The sequence below is a fragment of the Tauraco erythrolophus genome, chromosome 2, assembly GCF_009769465.1.
Source record: "Tauraco erythrolophus isolate bTauEry1 chromosome 2, bTauEry1.pri, whole genome shotgun sequence".
NCBI lineage: Eukaryota > Metazoa > Chordata > Aves > Musophagiformes > Musophagidae > Tauraco > Tauraco erythrolophus.
In genome coordinates, this window is record NC_141466.1 from 11,642,657 (window position 1) to 11,655,844 (window position 13,188).

At 52.3% G+C, this 13,188-nt stretch overlaps 1 protein-coding gene across 2 annotated transcripts; it reads right to left on the bottom strand.

Annotated features, from left to right (window-relative positions):
- Positions 1-454: 454 nt before the first annotated feature.
- Positions 455-10,530, bottom strand: HEY2 (hes related family bHLH transcription factor with YRPW motif 2). 2 transcript variants are annotated; one of them, XM_086632097.1, is made up of 5 exons: positions 10,430-10,530; positions 9,153-9,225; positions 8,962-9,045; positions 6,165-6,246; positions 455-1,134 (listed from the first exon to the last, which is right to left on the bottom strand). In XM_086632097.1, exons 1-5 carry the CDS (start codon positions 10,513-10,515, stop codon positions 455-457), a joined length of 1,005 nt encoding a protein of 334 aa, XP_086488223.1. In that variant the 5' UTR covers positions 10,516-10,530. The 2 variants fall into 2 exon arrangements, with proteins under 2 accessions (XP_086488223.1, XP_086488222.1); XM_086632096.1 differs by having other exon boundaries at positions 9,153-9,231; positions 10,430-10,515.
- Positions 10,531-13,188: the final 2,658 nt, after the last annotated feature.

Genomic DNA, 13,188 nt, shown 5'->3' on the forward strand with positions numbered 1-13,188 from the left:
CAGGCACTTACGAAACTCAAACTCTTTTCTTCTAGCCTGGGGAGACACCCGGTAGGTACGATCCCTCACCTCTCTGCCGAACGAGGATGCATAGCTGGAGAATTACTAGTTCTAGCGTCTACCCGTTTCCCGGGAAACCTCTACACGCCGATGCGGTCGCGCTGTTTCCGAAAGCCATTGCTGCTCCCTCGAGGTGCCTCCAGCGAAACCAACCGGGAAGAAGAAGATACGGTCCCGTGTCCTCTCCCGACGCCTGGAGCGAGGACAGGTGTGCCGCGCCTCGGCGGGCTGGCCGGCCCCTCGCCGGCCCTTCGGGCGAAGGTGCCCCTCGGGCGGGCTGAGCGGGAAGGGCAGGCCGAGTCCCGCGGGCCGGCCTGGGGTGCGGGGGTGGGCGTGCGCGCGCGCGTGTGCCGAGGGAGAGCAGGGAGCCGGACCGCGAAAGGAGCGGGGGAACCTAAAAGGCTCCAACTTCAGTCCCCCAGGGTCGGTAGGGCTTAGTGCCGCCCCCGCTGCCGGCCTGCTGAGGGCTGGCGGTGGCTGATACGGCCAAGGGAGGGGTGATGGCCGTCGCCGCGGCCACGGCGGCGGCGGCCGCGCTGGGGGGAAGCATGGGGAAGGCGCCGGTGAAGGAGAGCGGGAAGCTCTGGGCAGCCGCCGTGGCTGCCGCCGCCGCGGCGTGAACGGTAGCCGAGAGGGACAAGAGGGAGGTGGAGAGAGGGGGCACGCAGGGAGCGACGCTGCCGGCGGAGGGGACTCTGAGGGCAGCGTCGGCGTGGGCGAAGGTGGCCGTGAGCAGGGCGGAGCCGTGGGGGGGCACGTCCGCGGAGAGTCTGCACGGGGCGGCCTCGGGGGCGTGGAGTCCGTTCGGCTGCAGCAGAGCGGCCGGGAGGTGGTGGAAGGCGGCGGCCCAGTGGTGAGGGTGCAAGGGGTGGTGGTGGTGGGCCATGGAGGAGGTCATGGCGGCGGCTTCCCTCTGAGAGGCGCAGGTGCTCAGGTGGGACACGAGTCGGACGCGCAGGGGGTCGGACGTGTCGAGACCTTCCACCGAAGTCAGGTACCTCGCGACTTCTGTCAAGCACTCCCGGAAGCCGATGCTCATGAAATCCATGGCCAGGGAATGTGCGTCGAAGTAACCTGCAAGGGGAGGGCAAACGATGCGTTGAGTGCCAAGCCGGCTGCCCCGCCGGCCGGCGTCAGGTGGCACGGCACGGCCCTCGCCCAGCTGCCGGGTCTCCCGTTTACGGGTTAAGATCTGCAACGCGAAAAGTTTGTTCTCCGATCTGTAAACAATTTGCGTGACCGTCCCTGTAATGCAATAGGCTGCAGTTGTTTTTGCAGACAATATACAAATGAAAAGAATTAAGTCCGTAAGTGCTCGTGGTACTTAAAAAGATATACGATGCCTCTCCTGAAATTCCTCAGCAGGCTGCTGCAGTGCAGGATTGACCCTGCGCCTGTGCGTGAACCAGACGTTTATCCGCACAAAGAAACGGGCTGGAGATCAGAGAGCTCTCATGTACTGCCCTGCCTTTTCTTCCCTACGCTGGCATTCCTAGTAACGCCCTCAAACTATTTCTCGACACTGCGAGATAGTTGTCGTAACTGCTGCCGGGGTCCCATCTACTTCACAGAGTCATTAAGACAATATGACATACGGTGTTATTTAACTACAAACTAAAAACATCTTGTCATGACACTGCACACACACAATAAAAAGCTTTACTGAGAAAACGTTTTATGTAATGCCATTGCTAATTTGGAGATGGAAGACTGACAGTCATATGGCCCATGAGGTATTTCAACAAACAGCAACTGGAGCTCCACAGGCTTGGGACAAAAAAGCATTTGAAAAAAAATTGTCTTATTAAAGGCACATGAAAAGATATTCCCTTTCTAAAAGGGCCTAGCATCAAATCTAGTGGTTACGCTGCAGCTCGTCAACTATAAAAATCTATTCCAGTTTTTTGAATTTTCCTATTTTAGTTCAAAAGTAGTCTCCTTGGGGGAATAATGTCCCAGCCACTCCCAAGCTGGCATGGGGATTTTTCCTCTTGCTTTCAGTGAAAATTTTGAGGTATGTGTGACTGTGATGTGCATTAGTATATAAAGATTAAGTGCCCTTATTTTAGAAGGATGTGGCAGCACAGCAATACCTGCATTAGGCCTTGCACTCTCTGGCATGAAATAATCTCAGTCCTTCTGAACAATGCTAACACCTTAGACAGTTGTTTTCACTTCTATCAACTTCCATGCAAGAAAAGAGCCTTTCTGTCGCTGCACGCCCACATTATAGATTTAACTTGGGCACATTTACAGACATCGTCCCAAACCCCCTGCCTGCTATATGCCCTTTCTTGCCAAATTACGACAGTGATTTTGACACAGCCTGCCTTGCTCATCTGAGGCTCTGTGAAACCTGAGAGAGACGCTGGCTCGGCCAGCAGATTGGTAAGCACGAGAGGTCGAGGACTCATCTCAGCAAGCACTGACTCTTCACAGCTTTTTACCTGTCAGGTCCCCTGCGACCGAGCGATCTGTGGAAACGCCGCGGTTCAAGTGAACTCCTGAGAAACAAAGAGCAGGCAGGCTAGCAGTGGCGAGCCAGCAGGGTACCTGCTCGGGTGCCAGCCAGCCTGGCATTGGGACCGTCTCCGCGCCAGAGGCTCCAGGACCTCCGGCAGCTTCAGAGGGGCTGACGCGCAGCCAAAGCTGCCTCCCCGCTCTGGCCACGAGTCAGCCAGCCTGGGAGTCCTGAGAGCACGCGGCTCAAGCCAGGGCTTCCCGGTCTCCCTCCCTCTGGACCGGAGGAGATGTGGGGGATGTGGTTGTCACCAGCTTCCCCTGAGTCTGAGCTGCTGGCTCTGTGACGAGCCGTCCCAAAGCCCTGGTGATCCTGGCTTCCTCTCAGTCTCCTATGGTGGCCGAGACATGAAAACAGAGGGGAGATGAGAGCTGGGACTCCCAGGCTCCATTATGTTTTGATTTTGATGGTTATCTTTTCCAGGTTTCCCCTTTGCTGGCTTCCCCCTTCTGAGAGAGACTTAAAAATGTTGTTTCTTTCCAAAACCCAAGAACATCCTCCAGCACCACCCACATGCGTACACGCCGGTGTTCTGTAGCAAACAGAAAGTCTTAGTTTTCTTTCAGCTACCCTGGTAACCCACCTGCTCTGCACACAGGACCCCGGCTAAGTTATGTGAGCTATATTAACCCCTGTTGCTGACCCAGGTGTCAGTCACCCAAGCTAAATTTGCAGTGAAGCTGCAATAAAACACCACCGAGGTCCCAGTGAACTACTCACTGTTGACAAATTACTCCTTCCCTATGCTTGCTTACATGGTCAGCGAAAAGCCCTGGCCCCAGGCCAAAATAATAACTCAACATGAACAGGAGACCATTGCTCGCACCTGTGTTAGGGCAGCAAAACATGAAGTCCATGCAGGACCTCAGAGAGAGCAGCCTGCCTGCCCGGGCAGCTCCGAAAAGCAGAGAAGGGACAGGAGCCACGCCGGCCTTTCATCCGCTGTGCCCACCTCCGGCTCAGCATGCTGAGCAGCAGCCGACTCCACCCTGGCTTTCCTAGCCCTAGGCGTTCCCCATCGTGGGTGTCCTCCATTTCTGCGTGAGGAGGAAGAGGATGAGCTCTCCCCAACACAGGGGAGCATAAGGGTATCAGGATTCGTTTCTCCCTGCTGCGATAATATCTTTTGCCCATAGAAAAAATGATGGAACTCAATTTTTTTGCTAATCCAAAATAGTTTCTGTCTCAGAAGACGAGTTACAAAGTAGAATAACTGTACTTGCAAATAAAACAAATGTCTGCCTTAAAAACACCCTAAGAAATAATATTTAAAGCTGTTACTTAGGTTGCAAAGTAAAACATTTAGCAAGCAGGAAATGCAGGCTTAAACTTTGCCCCGTCCTAACTCGCAATACCTCTTTTTCTTAAAGTTTCCTAATCCGTGCAGTGAGATTACTCTTATCTCTGGGTCAGAAGGAGAAGACAAAGTCGTAGTATTTGTGAAGTGGTTGGGTGTTATACTGATGATACCCGCTACAGACCGCAAGTAGCAAACAGGGCTGCGTATGGCGTGAAGGCGGCCGCGGTTGCCCACCCGGCAGCAGTGGGCTCATGCGGGTGTATGCCGGCATCGCCTCTCCCCACACCCCGACGCTTCCTCCTTCCATGCAGGCACACCAGTGTCAGCCAGCGCAGGGAGAGGCATGGTGGTGGACCGAGGAAGAGATCGCAGGACCTGAAACTGCTAACAAAATCCAGCTTGTCTGGCCGCAGCCAAGGGCCGGGGCTCTGCCAAAACCTCTCTCCCCCCAGCAGCTCCCATCCCAGGCACTTCATCCCCTGCCCTGCTAGCTGAGCCACCTGACCTGATCCAGTTATAAAATAATCCCTCACATACTATTTTTTTGGGCAGAGAGGCAGAGGAAGAAAGGTTTTTATTAAATTAGGCCTCCGATCAGGTTGACCTCCTGGCCCTCGCGCTGTTGGGGCAGACATCGGAGGGATGGGAGCTGCTGCAGCTTTTAAGAGGAACGACGTGCAGCGTGAAGCAGGGGTCAGCCTGGGATAGCCAAGCTGCACGTCGCGCAGGGAGGATGAAGAGAAACAACTACTGCTTCCCTCAGCAGCCGAGCGTCGATCGGCCCATGCACAAAGTGAGACAGAGTGCTCCAAGTGCTCCCCAAGTGCTCACGGAGAGCCAGCACGCAACCACGCAATTAAAGACGGCACCATCACGCACACACACAGAGGATCTGAATTCAAGTTGCACAAGCAGATGAATTCTGGCATTCTGCAACTTTCAAGAGCATAGCTACCAACTAAATAGTGCTTTTTAAAGGGCGTTTTGAGATACAAAAATCATCTTTTTTTTTTTACATTTAATTTTGCACATTTTCCGAGGAATCAAGAGGTGTGTCTGTTATGTGATAGGCAATAAAATCCCCCCTTTGCCTCTTATAGAACAAGCTGCCCACAAATTTTAAGCTTAAATGGACTCCTAGCAAAAGCCTCTTGACAACTAGAAAATACATATGTCAGCTCAGTGTTAATTTTCACAACAAACATAACAGCAGCCTTCGACATGCTTTCTTACAATCGTCTCTTGTTAAGCACGCACCGATTTTAAATTGAATTCTGTAATCGCTGCAAGGTACAGAGAGGAGTAGTAATTCAGTCATGGGCTAAAAACTTTTTGAGTTTAATCAAAAAAAGGAAGAGAGAGAGCAGCAGCCGCCTCTTTTCTAGCTTTTACTATATGGCAGAATAGGTCAATGAAAAATCGGCTGGTTTCCGTCGCAACAATTTGAGCCACCACGACCACAATCGATGGCACGGGATGTGGGACCGCGCTTACAGGAGGCCAGCGAGTTTTTCACTCCAAATAAGTTCCAAAATCATGACTATACAGAATACCTCGTGGGTGGCTGAAATCATTTGGCCTCCAGCCTCGGGACTGGCAGCTTGCGCAAGCGAGGTACGCTCGGCTCCCGGCCGCCGGCGGATCTCGTGGGTCAGCCAGTGCAGCCCCTGCGTCACACCAGCGCCCGCTACCAGGGAGCTACCCAGACCTCTGTCACACAAATACAGGGTGTAAATAGGAGTGCAGCGAGCACTGCTAGCCCTCTGCAGGTACCTGGAGTTGCACAGAACAATACTGGGTTTTGTCCTGGTGAATGAGAGATGGTCTAACCTGGCATTTAAAAGTCTTTCCAGAGCAAAGAAAATGCATAAAAAATAATGAAAGTTCCTCTCCGTCCACTTCCTTCGGTATAGCTGCTGGATAATGAGGTTTAGCATGGGTTTTGTGCTACACAATTGTTGCCACAAACCTCCTGTTTATGTTTGGTGTTTGTGTATTTGTTTTGTCTCCCTGTGCAGATTTCAGTGCTCTTTGGAAACCCCAAACAAATCTCTGACTGGGCTGCCTGTGAATGAAGCCTTTACTCCCACAGTGTTATGAAAGCAAACACAAGCCCAGGGTCAAGTGCTTCTTTTGTCCCAGTAGTTCTTTCCCACGAGTTCAGTCCTGCCATTAGCATTGATTTCCACTCCTTTAATCTGGAAACGCCTATCACAGCTCCTCAAAGCACTTTTTCTGCTGAGACTTCCCCAAATATTAGAAAAGAAATCGTCGGCTCCTTACCTTTACCTCCTGTTGCCTGCAGCATCTTCAGATGATCCACTGTCATTTGCAGTATTTCCGCTTTTTCTAATTTGGCAGATCCCTTTGAGATAGAAGACTCATATAAATAAAGGCTTACAAGTACTAGAAACTTTAATTTGATATACTTTCCGCTGAGCTCGGCCTTATGGTTTCAATTTCCCCTATCGTTAGGACATTCTCGGCTTAATTCTTTCATGAGCATCTGCCTCCCAGACTTTGCCGAAGGACTAATGCCGTCTCCTCTCTAGCAATACATCCAGCAGCAGCGCAATTTGGCCTTACTAAGGCTATATAGCTCGGGCTAGCTCTGGCCTTGAAGACAGTGTAGAAATGACACCTTCGTGAAGCGAGGGGAACACGTAACTTTCTGGACTTTCTTTTTTTATCAACAAGCACTGACGCAGAGCTGACCGGAGAGGTGTGCAGAGTTATTGACGAAAGACCCTGCTGCAACTTTTTCTTTCTGCTATTACCAGTAGGTGTCCCTGTGGACACGCACCCAGCAGTATCCCTCTCTCTTCATCGCCTATTAATTTTCGACATGTCATTTGGCCGCTGAATATTCTATTCTCATTCTCGACTGAAAAAAAACGCCGCACAGTCCACAGTATTTTAAGTTAGCGAGAGGCCTAGTTTGCAGGGACACAAAGCTAAATACTGTGAAAAGGAAAGAGTTTAGCTCTTCTGTCAGTAAAAATCTTTCCTGTTAGTCAGGGTGGCTCACAATAGGTGCTGGAAAAGCATAAAACACAACTCAAAAGGTAGTATTAATGTATTAATCGATAAATAAAACTATTTTGCATGGTAACATTTCCTTCAATATCTGGAGCACGCCCAGACGACTGAGTTTACCACGCAAGCGTTATTCCAGTGCAAAAGATCATCCCTTGACATCAGTTAAAACCAGGGCCACACAAACTGCAGCCACCGGTGGATCGCATCCTGCAAGCCAAATTTTTCTCTTAGTTATCATCCGGGTGCCTGACTGCGGTGAGCCGTCCTGCAGCCTCAGCCGGCTGCGCCCGTGTTGCAGGGGTGTAAGTTAGGTAAGGCTTACACCCTCCTCCGCAACCCCGCTTCGCCAGCGCTGGTCTGCGCCAGGGACTCGGGAGAGCAGAGCTGTGATTTAGGGAAAGGAGGGAGGGAGGGTGAGAAGGAGGGAGAGGCGGAAGCGAAACTAAACCTCCAACTTGGAAACTTCAGTGAGCTGAATGTCAAGGAGCTGGAAGAGGACTGATGACTTTGTCCTTGGCATACTGTGGAAAAATGGTGGGGTTCTCTGAACAAAATAGAGCACGCGTGTGCTCATTTTTACGCCAATACATTATTTTTTTTTTTCGATCTGCTTATTGCTTTTGGCGCTTTCCTTGTACGAACGGTGCGCATGTGAACTTTTGGTCAGAATTCCCCATTTTACACGCGACTACATCCTGTACTTTTCTCAGACTTCATCTTTTCCGTAGACGCAGTACAAGCCATCTCAGTGAGAGTGACTAATAGCTAAAAATTGCATGGCACTGGGTAATTTCCAAAGGCTCCGTAGGACTTGTTTTATAACGTTTGTGGTTTTCAAGAAGTAAACAATAAAATGGGACAAACAACTGTTGTCTCTTGCCCCTGTTTATCTAGCTCAAAATACCTCTGTCACTCCATTTTGCCAGAACCTACGCAAGGGCACAGTTACAATTACTAGTTATTAAAAGCGCATTGCAGGTGACACAAGTGATGCTCTCACCATGATTACAGTATTTAAAATTTCTTCTTAGCTTTCGTTCAGACCAGGGATGTAACAGGCCCAATATGGTGCAGTGCGTGCCATGCAGTTACCAGACATTCAGCACCTCACGATCCTGCTCTCCAATTTCACTTTCTGTTTTTTATTTTACTACTACAAGGAAGTCAAGTTCTTTATTCTCAGTTGGTTCCTTTCGATTGAAATATAGTGCCAATTGCACACATCCATAGATCTTCACATACCTCCAGTAAAACAGGAATAAGGCTAAATATTAAATCGAAGCCCAAAAATAAAAATCAAGATATGAAAAGGAAAATAAATAGTTTAATTCAAATGACATAAACAGAATGCCCTTCTTACAGCCAGATTCTGTTCTAAGCTTTTGGTCTGTAATTTCATGACCAAAGTTCACTGAAGTTAGCTGGATCCTTCCAGCCTTCCCCTTGACTACTTTCTCACTGAACGTCTTAGGAAGTACCGCTGACTTCAGCAGCTCATATGACATGGGCCTATTCCTCCTCCTGATGCCCTGGTTCTAAAGAGTCGTTTTAAAACATGAATAACCCAAACTGTCTGTTCCTTTTTCAGGAAACTAGATTGATTAGTTTGCAACTGAAATTATAGATTTAAAAATAACAGTTTCTTAAAGTAGGGGCAAAGGAGACTATATTTAAAGATTTAGAGAGAAGGCTAATGGACATACAGATTTGGGGGATTTGTGTTGGGCTTGTGGTTTTTTTTTTTAAAAAATATGGACTAAAGCACATTTTTAACAAAACCACTACTGGAATTCATCGAAAGAACAGAGGCAACATGAACACTGTTACCCTTAAGGGAAAAGCAAGCCAAAGAATGGAAATGTTTTTCAGCCTTATAATGAATTATGTTTCTAATAGTTTTGCCACAACAAAGCATTTTATTGAAATGCCTGCTTTGTGCCAGATCAGGACACATACAGTATTATTTTAACGAGTTTTACAAGAGAACTAACATTGCCAGATGAGATACAGAATTAAGGGGGGGGAAAAAAAAAGCGCTTACTTGTTTTTCAAAAGCAGTTGGCACAAGCCGCCTCAGCTCTGATAAACTGTTATTTATACGATCACGGCGCCTTTTCTCTATAATCTATTCCCAAAAAAACAAAACATAGTAAGTTTACAAAAAACGTTGAAGGGCAAAATCACAGCACACATGCAAATTGTCACACGGGAAAAGAATTAAACGCAACATACCCCTCTTCTTTTCTTTCTGGCCATAATCTGAGATGTTGTTGTTGGGGAATTTGATCGAATGACAGAACTATTACTTTGCCTGTGAAACAATAAAAGTATGTCAGGTGTTGCACAACTTGACACTGCTCTTTGAAGATACTTTAGGTCACCGTATTAAGGATGCAAAGTCTCTATCACACTGTTTTCAATGCTTAGAAGATCTGGTTTGCACTGCACGGTATTTTTAGAGAGTGAGAGACATTTCATTTTTGATTGCCCCAGCTTATATTTTGAATTGACAGGACACTCTTTGGGAAATAAAGTCCCTTTCTGGAGACAGTTCGCTGTCCAGCTCAGCAGATTTCATTTTCATTGCATATATAAAGCCCTGCCTACCAAATACAGGCTGAAGAACCAAGTCCAAAACCACATGAATCAACTATACATGCTAACAACAGGGGTAAGTACATGTATCTGATGCCACAACCTCTGCCTGGCCTTCTAAGATTTGACTTTCCTGCTCATTGCTACAAGAGTCAATAGATGCTCCAGTACAAAACCAGTTCCCCAGCCTGTGTCTGCTGCGTTGTGCCACATGAAGAACAGAATTCAAAATCCACTTTTAAAACTACACTACCCACGAGTACAAAAAGGCTTTCATTTCATCATGAGCGAGGAAAAAAAAATAATCCAGTAGCTTTTGATACTCATTTAGCCACTGATGCAGACAAGACGGGGCTCCGGTACATGTGCCTCTAATTTGGCAAGGCCACCTTTGAAGACCAGCGCAGTCCCGGTGGAGATCCCAGGCTGTCCCTCCTTAGGCAAACACCGCAGCTCACCCTCGGCTTGCTCACAGCCTTTGCTGAAGTTATCGTTCAACTACTGTGGGTCCCTGCTTATTTTCCACAGCTCATTTCCCACTGGCGCCGATCCCCTTCGGTCGTTCGGCCTGGTCGGGAGCTATTTTGGAAAAGATCTGACTGAAAATGGCAAATTAAGCGGAGCTAATGAACTGCAGCCTGGTGGCTCACCAAGCTACTGGAGCGCTCCGTGTAATTCCGAGGCTCGGGCAGCTAGACCGCCCTGCAAATTCCGGGGGCGGGGGGGGGGGGGGAATACGAACGAGCTGCTAGTTGACCTGGGGGAGACACAAAAGCGCACCCGGCTTCGGGGAGCCACCCCCTCCCGATGGGGCGGCCGCGTTTCCCCCTCGCTCTGCCCCATCCCGGAGCGCATCCCCGCCCCCGCCGCCGCCCGCGGAGACGGCGGCCCCGGGAGGGCCGGGGGTGCCCCACTTACCCGAGTAGTTGTTCTCACTCCCCACGTCTATAGTCTCGTCCATGTCGCTGTCTGAGGTAGTTTCCTCGCAAGGTCGCTTCATCGCGGGCACAGGACGCGGCGCAGCTTACAGCCGGGGTGGGGGCAGAGACAAATAAATCCGGGGGGGCTCCCGCACGGCTCGGCTCGGCCCGGCTCTGCACCGCCAGCAGAGAAAACCCTCTCTGAAGCGCTTTCCCACGCCGCGGCACAGCCTCAAGCCCGACGGCCCGCCCCCGGCAAGGCCCGCCCCGCCGGGGGTGACGGCCAGGGGGGGCCGCCCACCGCAGAGGCGCGGAGCGGCGCGGAGGAGCGGGCGGCCGCTCCGCGGGGGGCCCGACCGCCCCCGGTCCCCGGCCGGCGGGGAGCGGAACGGGGCAGCTGCCCCCGGTTCAGGGCGGGGAGGAGGGGCGCGAGGTTCCGGGCAGCCCCGGAGCTCGTCCTCGCAGGGGAAGAAGCGGGGTCTGGCTCCCAGCCCTCCCTTGCCGCCGGAGAAGCGGGGGGGGGGGGGGCGGCCGCGCTATCCCACCCGGCATTTGGGGAAGAGGGGGACGGACCTTGCTGCCCCCGGCCCGTAAGCCCCGAGGCGGATCAGCCTCCCGCCCCGTCCTGCAGAGCCCCGGCGGTGCCGGGCAGCCCAGATCGCCGCTCCAGGGCTGCCGCGGGGTGTCTTGTCGGGCACAGGAGCGCGGATTTAGGGGTTGTGTAAATCCCAGGAAAGGTCTAAATCCAGGGAAAGTTATAAATCCCGGGAAAAGTATAAATCCCGGCCCGGCCGGACTAGCGGCCCCGTCCGCCCTGTCCTGCAGGGCTCCCACGGGAGCGCCCAGGGTTAGCGGGCTTTTGCAGGGCCAGGAGCCAAGCACGGCGATAATCCCGGCTGGAAAGGACTTGGAGGAAGTCTAGCGGCTCGGTTACCGGAGGATCTGTAGCAGGCGGGTTTTATTTTGCTTTCGTTTGGGATTTTTTCGCCCCGATTTGTTCGTTTTGCGTTTTCCAATTCCGGATTCCTGACAAAATACATTGGGAGTGGTATGTTCTCCGCAGAAATGTAATCTTTCACCTTCACTGACTGACCCTCTCCTCCTGTCCCCCTCTCCGTCCCCTTTGCCGCCTTCCTGGGAACATTTTTCTCCCGGCCCTGCTGCCGGGACTCCGGCCGAGAGGGGCCGCGGGCGGTGGGCGCGTTTGCGGCGGCGATACCAGCCTGGGCACCGCCGTGTTATCCTGATTCTCGGGTGACACACGGAGCCGTGGATCGCTCAGCAGCCCGGCGGGGCGGCGATGGGGCTGCCCGGCCCGGGCTCCGGAGAGCGCGCAGGCAGCACCTGCCGGAGACAGACGAGGGGAAGCAATCGCCGGGATCGCTACAAAACGAAGTGGCGAGGAGTCTTCCCGTAGGCGCGGCGTGGACCCCGCGACCCTCACCGTGGCGCCGCGGCCGCCGTGCCCTCTCCCATCTGGGTTTCCGGGAGGCGACAGCGCGATGCTGCGGCCGGACCGAGAGAGGGGGGACGGGCGGGTCGGGAAGGGAGGAAAAAAGAGCTGGAGCGGGGCGATGGCTCCGGCTTTCCTTTCGGGGCAGGCTGCGAGCTCGGCGGGCCGGGGGAGGGAGCGGACACCTTCCCGGCGTGGCTCCGCTCGACAGCGCCGGGGCCGCTTCCACCTGCGGGCAGAGTTTGCCGCGGCTGCCTTATATTTGGAAGCCGATGGTGCCACTGAGTCCGTTTTCCACTCGGTTTAAATCCTGCTGAAGGTACAGGTGGCTTGGTTTGTTTGCGGGCGGGCGGGCGAGAAAGGGCCGCGGTGAAAGAGAAACCAGCGCCAGCTCTTTTCTCCGCTGTGATACCCTCCTTCCATGCAATTATATTTGGTGGCACGTCGGGTGTTTGCTCTTTCATGTGGATGTCACTACTATGTAAAGGAACAGCGGGATTTCACGCCTCATTGCCCTACCGGGACATCCTTCTCACCCCCGTGTTTGCGGAGTTACTGAAAGCTCCGCGGCTGCTCAGATACAAGAGGCGAGCGCCCGCGGGAAAGGCAGAGGCAGTTCCCGGGAACTTGGGACGCGTTACTCACAATGGTCCCTTTGATGGGATCTGACACAAGAAAACAAACAAACAAACAAACAAAAAAACCCCACAACCCAAAAAGTATCGGGACCTTTCGGGAGAAGTGGAATAGCAGGAGCAGCCTGCGACGCCCGACTTGCTACTCGAAGCACAAGCGCTTCGGAAATCTGGGAGCAGATGCAGCGTTTTTACTGCTCGGCGCGGGGTTTTCTAGATTAAAAAAAAATAATACAAAATACAAAAAATTTCCCTTCGCTGTCTGTGCTCTAAGGACACGGGTGGACCTGCGAGGGCCGAGCCCGCTCCCGCCGCTGCCTGGGACCCTCGTGCCGGGGCGACCCGGGAGCGGCCGGGAAATCGTGCCCCGCCGCGAAGTCGCCTTTCGGAAAGGGCGAGATTGGGAAGGTCTGAGTTGAGGTCCGTGTTACCTCGCCTGGGCTGCAGCTGCTGTAGATGCGCCTGCAAACGCTTCCGAGACGGGATCACAGGCTGGAGCGTGGGGGTTTTGAGTCCCCGCTAAAATATTGTTATCGCCCGGGGGTACTGGTGCATTTCCGAGCTGTCTCGGGGTTCTGCACTGAAATCTTTAATGTCACGCGTCGGTGCCGTTGGATTTGTAATTTCTGCTCACTCAGGAAATAGTTCCTCCTGCCTTACGATAT

What these genes read in the sequence shown, in the direction of transcription:
- HEY2 (XM_086632096.1), bottom strand. Translation starts at nt 10,515, where the DNA reads ATGAAGCGACCTTGCGAGGAAACTACCTCAGACAGCGACATGGACGAG. An exon ending in GAGAACAACTACTCGGGTAA is followed by an intron (nt 9,232 to 10,429) that starts GTGGGGCACCCC and finishes ATTGTTTCACAG; the next exon opens with GCAAAGTAATAGTTCTGTCA. An exon ending in CCAGAAAGAAAAGAAGAGGG is followed by an intron (nt 9,046 to 9,152) that starts GTATGTTGCGTT and finishes TTTTGGGAATAG; the next exon opens with ATTATAGAGAAAAGGCGCCG.